Below are 12,788 nucleotides of genomic sequence, written 5' to 3'. Positions count from 1 at the left end.
GGTTCCTCCGTGGCCGGTGAACACCCTACGCTCTTCTGAGCTGGCTGCGTTAGCCCTGGGACGGCACCCCGCTCTGCCCCAGGGGAGGGAGAGCTGCAAAGAACTCAAGTCTTGACAAAGACGCTGCCTTCCACCCAGCGGAGGGGCCTGGGGCACGGACAGAGGGACCAGCTCATGACAGACAGGCACAGGGGACAAGAAGGGGGTGGCGGGGCTTGACCCTGAGTGTGAATGAGGCAGGGGCGGGACGGGGGGCACAGAGCTTAAACGCCGCAGGTCCCGACAGGAGCCCCGGGGGAAGATCCGCAGGGGGGCCCACAGCGCGGGACTGGCCCCTTGAAAAGCTCCTTCCGTCCCAGGCTCTGGGATGGGCTGTCAGCGGAAAGAGGGGAAGGAAGGGGGCAGCCAGCGAGTGCCGGCCCCGCGGCAGGCCCTGCAGGCCCGGGGGCGCGAGCCCAACACGCACACACGTACACGTGTGCACAGACCCATGCTTGCACACGCACACGGGTCACCTGCGGGGGGTGCCCGGACCCAGCGGACTTCAGAGCCGCCTCACGGGTTGACTGCAGGCTCTGCTGTCTCTTTCCAGCCCCCCCACCCCAACTCCATCAGTGACTTGAGGCTAAAGGTCTAGGAAGCGGGGTTTTGTAGCGGTTGTCCTGGCCTGCCTTCCAGCGCTGTTTTCTGCTTGTTGTCTGACTCTCTACGTTGGCTTCCCTCCATTACCTCTGCAGGGAGGGGTAAGGACTAGGAATTGATGATTTAATTTACCTTGTTTTCCCAGCACATTTCCGCCCTGAACAAGGGGATGAACGGACGATGTGGCATCACTGCAATGACACCTCAGGCGATGTCCCATCACCCTGCCTTTTGGTTTGCTAAAGCGCCAGCAGCCGGATGTTGGGATTGAAAATGATAACCTTAGACGCAACTCAGACCCCAGGGAGGACAGACAGAAACAAGGCGGGCGGGGGAGGAAAGGTGGCAGAGGGCTGCCCGCACTTCTCACCAAGGCTGGACAGAGGCAACCTCACCAACTGGCGCTAGACTCCAGGAAAAGTTGAAAGACAGACACAGTTTGTCCGCCCCAGGCTCCCCTGCCCGAGGACAGCTCCTTTTAACACAAAGTGGGCCGGCTGGGCCTGAGCTCACAACCACTGGGGAAGCTTCTTCAAAACACACTGGTCCCCCGCGTCCCCTTCCTGTGCCTGGATGTGTCAGCCCCTCAGGGATGTAGGTGCCACGGCCCTGGGCCCCAGGAGGGATGCTGTGGCCACGGCACCAAGTGACACGTCCTGTGGAACCTTCACTTCTCTGGCGTTGTCAAAAGCAGCTCTTTTGCCCCTTTCCTGTCCCCCTCTAATGTTAAAAGAACCTAATTACAGGAATGAATCACTAGGCAGTTGAAACTAACTCCTGACCTATGCTCTCCTGAACGCACACCGTGCCTTGTCTAACCTGCTGATTCTTTTCCTGGATAAAAAGAGGTAAGAATGAAGAATGAAGCAGTTAAAAAATGACTGGCTCGACATTAAGAAACATATGGGAGACAGATACATCAGAAATACATCTACGCGTGGAACAACTCCTACGGAGCACCTACTGAACGCTGGCAGAAGACCTCAGACCTCCCAAAAGGCAAGGAACCCCCCACGTACCTGGTTAGGGCAAAAGAAAAAACTAAACAGAGACAAAAGGATAGGGACGGGTCCTGCACCAGCGGGAGAGAGCTGTGAAGGAGGAAAAGTGTCCACACACTAGGAAGCCCCTTCGCGGGTGGAGACTTCGGGAGGCGGAGTGGGGGAGCTTGGGAGCCGCGGAGGAGAGCACAGCAACAGGGGTGCGGAGGGCAAAGCGGACAGATTCCAGCGCAGAGGATCGGGCCGACCGGAACTCACCAGCCGAGAGGCTTGTCTGCTCGCCCGCCGGGGCGGGCGGGACTGGGAGCTGAGGCTCCGGCTTTTGTCGGAGCGCCGGGAGAGGACTGAGGTTGGCGGCGTGAACACAGCCTGCAGGGCGTTAGTGCACCGCGGCTAGCCGGGAGAGAGTCCGGGGAAAAGTCTGGACCTGCCGAAGAGGCAAGAGACTTTTGCGTCCCTCTTTGTTTCCTGGTGCACGAGGAGAGGGGATTGAGAACGCTGCTTGAGAGCGCTCCGGGGACGGGCGCGAGCCGCGGCTAAAAGTGCGGAGCCCAGAGACGGACATGGGACGCTAAGGCCGCTGCTGCCGCCACCAGGAGGCCTGTGTGCGAACACAGGTCACTAGCCACACGCCCTTCCGGGGAGCCTGTGCAGCCCGCCACTGCCAGGGTCCCGGGATCCAGGGACAACTCGCCCGGGAGATCGCACGGCGCGCCTCAGGCTGCAACGTCACGCCGGCCTCTGCCGCTGCAGGCCCGCCCCACACTCCGTGACCCTCCCTACCCCCCGGCCTGAGTGAGCCAGAGCCTCCGAATCAGCGGCTCCTTTAACCCCGTCCTGTCTGAGCAAAGAACAGACGCCCTCCGGCGACCTACACGCACAGGCGGGGCCAAATCCAAAGCTGAGCCCCTGGGAGCTGTGAGAACAAAGAAGAGAAAGGGAAATCTCTCCCAGCAGCCTCAGAAGCAGCGGATTAAAGCTCCACAATCAACTTGATATACCCTGCATCTGTGGAATACCTGAATAGTCAACGAATCATCCCAAATTAAGGAGCCCTGTGGATGAAAGGCTCTTGGTGCTGCAGCCAGGAGTCAGTGCTGTGCCTCTGAGGTGGGAGAGCCAACTTCAGGACACTGGTCCACAAGAGGCCTCCCAGCTGCACATAATATCAAACAGCAAAAATCTCCGAGAGATCTCCATCTCAACGCCAGCACCCAGCTTCACTCAACGACCAGCAAGCTACAGTGCTGGACATCCTATGCCAAACAACTAGCAAGACAGGAACACAACCCCACCCATTAGCAGAGAGGCTGCCCAAAATCATAATAAGTCTACAGACACCCCAAAACACACCACCAGACGTGGACCTGCCCACCAGAAAGACAAGATCCAGCCTCATCCACCAGAACACAGGCACTAGTACCCTCCACCAGGAAGCCGACACAACCCACTGAACCAACCTTAGCCACTGGGGACAGACACAAAAAACAACAGGAACTACGAACCTTCAGCCTGCAAAAAAGGAGACCACAAACACAGTAAGATAAGCAAAATGAAAAGACAGAAAAACACACAGCAGATGAAGGAGCAAGATAAAAACCCACCAGACCTAACAAATGAAGAGGAAATAGGCAGTCTACCTGAAAAAGAATTCAGAATAATGATAGTAAGGTTGATCCGAAATCTTGGAGATAGAATGGACAATAGAATGGACAAAATGCAAGAATCAGTTAACAAGGACCTAGAAGAACTAAAGATGAAACAGGCAACGATGAACAACACAATAAATGAAATTAAAAGTACTCTAGATGGGATCAATAGCAGAATAACTGAGGCAGAAGAACGGATAAGTGACCTGGAAGATAAAATAGTGGAAATAACTACTGCAGAGCAGAATAAAGAAAAAAGAATGAAAAGAACTGAGGACAGTCTCAGAGACCTCTGGGACAACATTAAACGCACCAACATTCGAATTATAGGGGTTCCAGAAGAAGAAGAGAAAAAGAAAGGGACTGAGAAAATATTTGAAGAGATTATAGTTGAAAACTTCCCTAATATGGGAAAGGAAATAGTTAATCAAGTCCAGGAAGCACAGAGAGTCCCATACAGGATAAATCCAAGGAGAAATACGCCAAGACACATATTAATCAAACTGTCAAAAATTAAATACAAAGAAAACATATTAAAAGCAGCAAGGGAAAAACAACAAATAACACACAAGGGAATCCCCATAAGGTTAACAGCTGATCTTTCAGCAGAAACTCTGCAAGCCAGAAGGGAGTGGCAGGACATATTGAAAGTGTTGAAGGAGAAAAACCTGCAACCAAGATTACTCTACCCAGCAAGGATCTCATTCAGATTTGACAGAGAAATTAAAACCTTTACAGACAAGCAAAAGCTGAGAGAGTTCAGCACCACCAAACCAGCTCTACAACAACTGCTAAAGGAACTTCTCTAGGCAAGAAACACAAAAGAAGGAAAAGACCTACAATAACAAACCCCAAACAATTAAGAAAATGGGAATGGGAACACACATATCGATAATTACCTTAAATGTAAATGGACTAAATGCTCCCACCAAAAGACACAGATTGGCTGAATGGATACAAAAACAAGACCCATATATTTGCTGTCTACAAGAGACCCACTTCAGACCTAGAGACACATACAGACTGAAAGTAAGGGGATGGAAAAAGGTATTTCATGCAAATGGAAACCAAAAGAAAGCTGGAGTAGCAATTCTCATATAAGTTATATATATATATATGTAGTTTGCTTGAGTGCAGTGTTTTTTGTTTTCTGTACTGAATTCATTAGCATGGGTCGGTATAAAATTTAGCATAGGTCAATATGTAATTTGTAAACTAATAAGGTCTTAAAAGTGAGGAATTAAGTCTTTTAAATTTAATTATTTATTGTAAAGAGCAGAATAGCATACATAAACAGGTGCCTAAGGAAAACTTGTATTCTAATATGGAACTCTCATGAACACCTTTTTTTTTTTCTTCTAACGGTATGATAGTAGGCCATTTGATTATTTTTTTGGCTTTAACTTTACAACAATGAAATATTCGTAAATTTTAAAAAGTATTTTTCTTTATTTGATGCGGGTGGGATACTGGAGAAATGAAAGGTCAAACATCTATTGAGGAATCCATACTTGTCTATATATTGTGTACTTTTATTTCAAGAACTGATTTAAAATTCCTAAAAGGATGCTATATTAAGTTATTATGCCATTTTACAGACTGAATTAAGTGAATTTCAGGGAGGTATGAAACTTGCCTAAGGCTATCTAGCTACCAAGCGGTAGAAGTGAGAATTAAATCCAGGTATACCTATAAAAAAAAATAAAAAAAAAATAAAAAAAAAGAAGGCGAGGGCAGCACCAGGGTATGGGGTTGTTAGTTTTATAGGGGTGAGTAATTTCATACACTGATGAGTGGGAGGAGTATTCCAGCTATTTTGGGGAAGGGGTGGGGATTTCTAGGAATTGAGCCACCGCCCACTTTTTGACCTTTATGGTCATCCTTGGAACTGTCGTGGCACCTGTGGGTGTGTCGCTTAGCTTGCTGATGTGTTACAATGAGTGTATACTGAGGCTCAAGGTCTAGTGGAAGTAGACTCGTCCGCCATCTTGGACCTATGTTGTTCTAATCAGTTTATGTTGTGTCCTCGGGCTATGTAATTCTTTTAAAGGTTGTGCCCTGCCCCCTTTCCTCCTGTTTCATATTGAATATATAATATTTACCAGAGTATGTTTTAATAATTAATACATGATATATTGTATAATTAATTTATATATCATATATATAATGATATCTATAGGTATTTGTTCTAATAAGTCATTAAAAATAAATGAATAAAAAAAAAAAAAAAGACTGGCTCTCTACCCTCAACAGCCCCCTTAGCAATACTGCAGGCAGATCACTTGGCAAGATAACATCTGAAGAATCAGTCAGTCTGCATGCAATGGAGAAGGATGCAGAACCCAACCTCCTGCCTCGATGACTCACTGGGACTCTTCCTCTCCACCTGTCACCGTTTTTCCCTTTAAAAACTGTCATGGCTGAGCAGAATCTTCAGAGTTGGTCTTAGGACATGAGTCCACCTTCTCCCCAGATTGCTGGCTTTTCTTCTGATTAAAGCACCTTTCCTTTCTACTCACACTTGCCTCTTGAATTATTGGCTTATGACTTACGTCACCTGGTAAGCAAACCCACTTGGCTTCCTTGGAACGAATCTCACAGATGATACGGTAAATGGGACACCACGAGAACATCCGAGGGCTCACTTTGGATAGGATTTAGGGCTGTAATGGGTAAGCATCTTGTCCTTGAAGCCCTGGAGACACACACAAACCTACAGGCAAAGAACATCACTAAGAGAGGAATTGCGGAGGGTAGGCTTTTCTCTCTTAGGCAGAAAGTTCAGAGGAGAAGCATCTTGTTTGTAGTCAGGAGGGGTCATCTCTAAGGCTCTAAAAGGGACTGTTCTATGATCAAGTGACATTTCAAATAAGTCGTTTGGAACAACTGTACAGCCACATGGGAAAAAAAATCAGACCCATCCTTAAACAGTGCACCGGGATAAATAAATTCTGCAATGTACCTGGGATCTAAACGCACAAAAATGAACAAGCAAAAAAGGAGGAAGTAATCATGAAAAAAAAGGAAGGAAGGAAGGGAGGAGAGAAACAATACAAGCGCTAGAGGATAACATGAGCAAACTCCTTTGTGACTGAGAAGCAGGAAAAACTTATATGACTATGACTCAAAAATCCAGAAAGATACAGGCTAAAGGACAGAAAAGATAAACTTGACCATATTTAGAAAAACTGTATAACCAAAACCCAAACCCCCATCAGCTAAGTCAAAAAGACAAATGACAACCTGGGAAAAAAATGTTTGTAAAAAATGGATGTAGGGGCTTCCCTGGTGGCGCAGTGGTTAAGAATCCGCCTGCCAATGCAGGGGACACGGGTTCGATCCCTGGTCTGGGAAGATCCCACATGCCGCGGAGCAACTAAGCCCATGCGCCACAACTACTGAGCCTGCGTGCTAGAGCCCGCAAGCCACAACTACACCGCAATGAAGAGTAGCCCCCGCTCGCTGCAACTAGAGGAAGCCTGCGTGTAGCAACGAAGACCCAAAGCAGACAAAATTTAAAATAAATAAAATTAATTAAAAAAAACAGTATATACAAAAAAAGTGGATGTAGAAAACTGGGCAAGTATGTACCAACAGTTCAGCAACACAAAAAGGACTGGAAATGAAACTGGCCCTTAATCATATGCTAGAGACCCAGCCTCTGATCAACACTCCCACTTCTTTGAACTCACCGGCAAAGAGACACTAGCAAAAACATGAAGATGGGGCATGGTGTGTCATAACAGAAGCCTGGAAACAATGAAGCTCTATCGTGTGAAAGAGAACCCAGCAGGGGACAAGGAAGGGGGCAGCCCTCCTGGCCATCCTACCCCAGCATCCTCAGGCTGCAGCTAAACTCAGGGTTGGACCTCTGTGGCCAGTACATGCCCTCGTTAAGATGAGGCAGACTACAGAAACAAATGGGTTTTGCTTATATTTTTAAAAGGAAACAACAGAAGGATAAACAAACAAACACTGATGAAAATGTTTACCCATTGTGGAGTTGGGGGCAGAGCAGAGTCACCAGGCAAAGTACCTGGTTTTATACCTTTTGACTTTGGAACCAAGGCGATGTTTTACATAGTTTTAAAAGCAGCATTAAACTGAAGAGGAAATAAATCAGATCCGCTTAACAAAAATCAGAAACAGAGGAATGAACCTGAAGATGTGGCAGTTTGGTGGTGGAACCACGGAGAAGAAGTACCTTAAGGTTGGTACTTTAACATGACCTGCCTGGACTATTCCTTAAGGATCAAAAGGGCTGCAAAGACGTGTGAATTCTGTAGTACTGAAGTCATATTATCAGTATTTTCATGATGTGATATGGGGTACGGCAGACAAGTACAGAGTGAGGTAAAACAAGTAAGCGACTGTCATTAGCAAGATTTTTCAGAGGAAGAGAAGAGAGAGACAATAAAATCAAAGGCGTACACACCCTGTAATTTTCCATTTGAATTGGCAATATCAATGTGAACCTGTAATCTATTTTTCAGTTTAAAAAGCCTATGTCCTAGTTCTGTCCATGGAAAAGACCTACCGATTTGGTTTCCAGACGCCATTTTCCACGACAAAGAATTAGGGCCCTTAGGAGAATGTGTCACACCAGAAAGCAAACGCTATTAGTGTTGGGTCAAAAGAACTCAGGAACCAACTTGAAAGAGGCCTGCCCCATGGGACAAAAAGAGGGCATAGGGAACATGAAGAACTTTAAGCTTGGATTGAAACAAATTAAACACATAGTATCTAATAAGTTCATCATGAGAGTTAAAAACCAAAATGGAACACCTCATTTGTAAGCACCGGAAGATGGCAGAACACGAAACCGTGATCCTGAAAACTGACAAAGAGAAAAACCGAGCACTTAGCTACCTTTCCCAGAAAAACAAATCTGTGACAAGGAAAAGGGTTTTAGCTAAGGAATGATGCAGGAATAACAGAATTAGAAAACAATGACTCTGTGACCTCTAACGAAACAATAAACCTGGGCGGGGTCAGCGGCTCAGACCCTTCGGTGTAGGGGGCTGGGAGCTGGACTGGGGGCCCAGCTGACAACGCCAGACCCCCGCCCAGCCCGGGATGAGGAAGTGGGCAGTACAGACATGCAGCCCCGAAGCTCTGCAGAAGCCTTCTCGGAAGAAGGCTCTGAGTCTAACCAAGCCTCTGCCCACACTTTACAGGAAACGAGGGAGGCAGAGGAACACAGTCAAAGAAACCACAGGTACACAATTAGCAAATGACCTACTTCTTCAACAAAGGAAAGATATAAAAAAAAAAAAAAAAAGGAAAGAAAATGGAGTGGTGGGGAGACTACTATTATATTAAGGGAGACAGAGACACTTCAACCAGACGCCACGGGTAGATCCTGCTTTAGACCAACTACATTTAAAGGACTTCCGTGTGTGTGAACACGATGGGACTTCTGAGGACACTAAGAAATTCTTGTTTATTTTAGATGCAAGGACGATAGTGCGGTTGTCTCAGAAGAAAAGGGTCCTTATTTTTCAGACACTCACTGAAATACAGTTACTGGTAAAAATTCCGAACGTCGGGGGTTTCCTTTAAAACAGCTCAGAAGAAGGAAAAAGTAGAGGAAGCAAAGTGGGAAAAGTTAGAAGGAAGGAGAGGAAGGCAAAGAGGAGAAGAGGAGAAAAAAATAATAAAAATGTAGGAAGGGGAAGAGACCAGCTCAGGTGAGCAAATTCTGAAGCTGGGCAAGAGGTAGACAGGGTTCCTCACCCTCTCCTCCCTCATGTGAAGTTTTAGAGTTCCATGATAAAACTTTTTAAAGATGAAGGATCTGAAGAACAAAAGGACTGCTGTGAGTTGAGCAGCTCCCGAGAGCCTGTCTTTTGAGTAGACCCAGTGAGAGGCAGCCACGACAAGGATGGACCAGGGCATCCAACTAACTCGTCTGGGCCTCTTTATGTGGGGGTGGGGGGTGGGGGTGGAGGCACGACTCGGGCTGAGCTCGGGAGGGACCATGCCGCGGTCACGGTCACTCACATGTCCGCAGCCACACCCGGGGCAGCTTCCTCTCATTCACAGTGATGCTGAGCCTGGCTGCTGGGTTTGCCTTGACTATGGGGGTGTCACCTTGAGAAGTGCTTGTGCACTGGGGTTGACCTCTTACCCTTGGGATCCCCGTGATGGCCATGATGGACCCAGGCTAACCTGCCAGAGGCCTGTGCCCAGGCACCTCGGCACCCAGCCACGGCCAGCACTGGCCACCAGGCACGTGAGTTCTGCTGGCCCCAGTGGGAAGAGCCACCCAAGCAGCCCTAACTGTGAGGAATGATACAGCTTTGCTGCTCTGCGTCACTAAGATCTGGGGTGGCTGGGGCAAAGGCCAATGATATAAGGCAGAAAGCAAAAGGTGTAGGCAAGAAGATACGGTTTTCCACTGGCCCACTGCCTTACTGATCCAAAAGAAGCAACGTGCGTTCTTCATCTGTTCGAATTTCATCAAGGAGGTAGAGAATGATTTTAGCGTGTGGACAGAAATGGACTGCAATCCCTCTCTCCACTTCGTAGCTGTGCAAACCCTGCAGCATCCTCGTTTCCCTGAGCACACTGCTCCTCTTTGAACGAGGCTGCAACCGTTGCCCAGCCCCGCACCCCACGGCAGGATGCTCTGAGGAGCTGAGCCCAGCAGACCCTCAGCGGACGCCCACCCTGTCCGTCGTGTCCCTTACCCATCCACGAGTCCCTGCTGCTTAATGATCCGGTGTGACTCCTCCCTGGAGATCCTGCCGTGAAACCAGTGCTGTGTCCTGTGAATCACTGCGGGAAACAGAGAAAGGTGGGTAGCCCGGGGCCCACGCACAGCGGCTGCCCTGCGAGCTCACTCAGGTCCACACGGGGCCCGGATTTCCGTGGCCGCAGCTTTCGTGCTGCGCTCTGGGCCTGGACAACGTTGGGAAGCTCGGGGAGGGTTGGGAGCACTTTTATTTTATTTATGTACAAAAACATCAGGCTAAGATGCCAGCGTTTACCTGTACTGAGGGTGGAAGGGTGGAGGGGGCTCTGGCTCCCGAGGACATTCATCCGCGTGCTTCGCTTCTGCAAAAGAAATCCCCACGTTAGCGCTAAGACAGCGGAGTGACACAAACAGCACGCCACCCGGGACACAGCTGGGGTGGGGAGCAGGCCAGGTGACAGGGCCCTCGACCACGGAATGACAGACACCTCAGTCCCACGTGACCACAAGGACAGACAGCTTACAGGCGGCAGTTGTTAAAAACAAAACCAGAAGCATCCCCATCCTAGTATATTTCTAAGGATTCCAGGATGGAAGCAGAGACGTGTTTGTCACACACAAGACATGGAGTGAAATTCCCAATACATCTTAGGAGAGAAGCACGAGATTTTCCAGGGAACTCGGGCAGGTCTGAACACTGGTCGTGGCTTTGGGTGCATTCTCCTTTTCTGCGCACTCTGAGGCTGAAGGAGGCGGAGGCTTTCGGAGCCAGAGCTGTGGGCTTGTGTTTTGTACACTGTCTTTAAAGCTCAGAAAAGCTTGGAAGTTGGGAGATATTCATCCATCTGGAGATTAGGAACGTGGGCCTCAGAGTAAAAAGACTGTCCAAGGCTGTGAAGCTAGTTAGAGGTCGAGCCACACTCGGAATACCTGGCCTCACGCTCTGTCCGCCCGGAAGACTCCAGCAGGAACGGGGCTGCGAGCCGGGGGAACCCAGGGCTCTGCGCCTTGCCCCTCCCCCCACGGGACGAGGGTGGTGGGGTGGCAGGGTGCTGGGCACATGGAGGAGCCCAGGAGGGCCAAGGCTTCCTGCAGCTGAGAACTCACAGCCACCCACCCTCCCAGCCTCTCACCCCCTGACGCCAGCACACAGCCCTTCTTCGGGGGGCAGACCAGGCGTGGAGTGGCCACCGCGAGGGAGCCCGTCCTGGCGGGACAGGGCCATGGCCTTACCCTCCAGGCGTGGCCTTCTTCCAGGGCTGCACTCTGAGCCTCAGCTGGGTTCTCGATCACTCTTCCTGTTTGCCCAGAAAAATCCATGGCCACAAGGGAGTTCTCAGAGACACTGCGCTGGAAACGAGAGGCCGTGAGTTCTTAAGATGCAGGGAAGCAGCCAGGGAGCAGGTGGGAACCCACAGAACGGCGTGCCTGGGGAGGGGCAGGAGAAGACGGGCAAGTCCCTCCACCATCCCAACTCTCTAAGGATCAGATGGAACGTTCAGTGCCGCAAGCGCCCTGGACTAAAAATGGCTTGGGTTTTTCTCAAGAAGAACAAAGAAACGTTCCAGTCCCCTCGAGGTATTCGAAGGCCACTGGTGAGGCTGCTGGTACCCACAGGATTGGGACTGTGTGGCGTTTCACGGGGTCCCGAACGTGCACTAAAACTCATCAAGGAAATGGAAACGTCAAGTGCAAGCCAGCCCTCACCACAGCCGAGTCAGGTAAGTTAGTTCAGGGAAACACAGGGACTCGTTCTGTGGGATAGTGTGACATCTAGGAATGGACATCGAGGGACTGTTAAGATCATAGTTGGAGAGGATGAAGCATTTCTGCACCTCTGGGAACTAAAGTCCATCCTGAGAACACAAGACGACTCACTACAGTCTCAATTCTCACAGAGAAAGACTTAAGCGTCATGGTCAACAGCACCACGGGTCCCACAGCTGAAATGGACAAAAGCGAAGGCGGGAAGGCGGCTCCTCAGCGGAGCTGAGAGTTGCTGTCGACATTTCTGAGCACGTGACTAGAGAGCCCTTAAATGGAGCCATCTACTGAGACGTGGGGACAGGGTGAGGGTGGCAGAGGAATCTGCTCCCGGCAGGCATGCTGTTGGGACGACCAGGTCCACCTTCTGGGAACGCAAGGTGGAGAGATATTCTGGCTTCTCTGAAACGCACAAGCTCGTTCTGCAGCTTCTCTGGTCAGCCTAGCCTCGTCGGAAACGAGATGTCCACAGCACATGCTGACGCAGCAGCTGAGAAGGAACTTGGCTTTGGAGCCGGCAGCTTTACTTACCACTGGAGTTGAGAAGGGGGACAGCATGGCCTTCCTCTGCTGAGGGATTCTGTAGTTCTGGTAAAGGAGCATTCCATACTGAAGGGGAAAGGAAGGCCAGAGTCAGCCACTGGGAGGGCGGGCCTCGGGAGCCCCCAAAGCCCCAGATGTGGCAAACCCACGGCCGTGGGGGGCAACAGTCATACAGAACAATGAGCAATCCCTGCCAACAGGCTGGTGAACTCAAGCACAAACACCCAACAGAGCACTGTCTCTGGGGCCTGCCACCACCAACACTCCATAGACAGTTACCGCCGACTGTCTTGGGATCCTGGGTGGGCAGAAAGTAAGCAGGGCAGTAACAGTGTAATAACGATGAGAGAAGAACAACAACCTTACTGAATGTTGCTACAGGCAAAGCTCTCTTCTAAGCGCTTTATGCTGCTCTTTTATTTAATCTTCTCCATTTTACGAAATATGTACTCTATCCCCATTTTACAAATAACAGAACACAAAGCAGTGAAG

The 12,788-nt window shown here is 49.5% G+C and overlaps 1 protein-coding gene across 6 annotated transcripts in view; it reads right to left on the bottom strand.

The window, feature by feature from the left end:
* Positions 1-12,788, bottom strand: part of GRB10 (growth factor receptor bound protein 10) — a 202,741-nt gene that overhangs the window by 8,759 nt on the left and 181,194 nt on the right. For all 6 annotated transcript variants that reach the window (XM_033402270.2, XM_033402271.2, XM_049715147.1 and 3 more), the window contains 4 exons: positions 12,285-12,362; positions 11,223-11,339; positions 10,285-10,351; positions 9,985-10,072 (listed from right to left, as the gene is read on the bottom strand). In XM_033402270.2, coding sequence (XP_033258161.2) covers positions 9,985-10,072; positions 10,285-10,351; positions 11,223-11,339; positions 12,285-12,362 — 350 coding nt within the window. The remainder of the gene's footprint in view (positions 1-9,984; positions 10,073-10,284; positions 10,352-11,222; positions 11,340-12,284; positions 12,363-12,788) is intronic.

Source organism: Orcinus orca, chromosome 9 (genome assembly GCF_937001465.1).
Source record: "Orcinus orca chromosome 9, mOrcOrc1.1, whole genome shotgun sequence".
Lineage (NCBI taxonomy): Eukaryota > Metazoa > Chordata > Mammalia > Artiodactyla > Delphinidae > Orcinus > Orcinus orca.
Note: the sequence above shows the minus strand (reverse complement) of the source record. Positions and strands in the feature narration are given on the sequence as shown.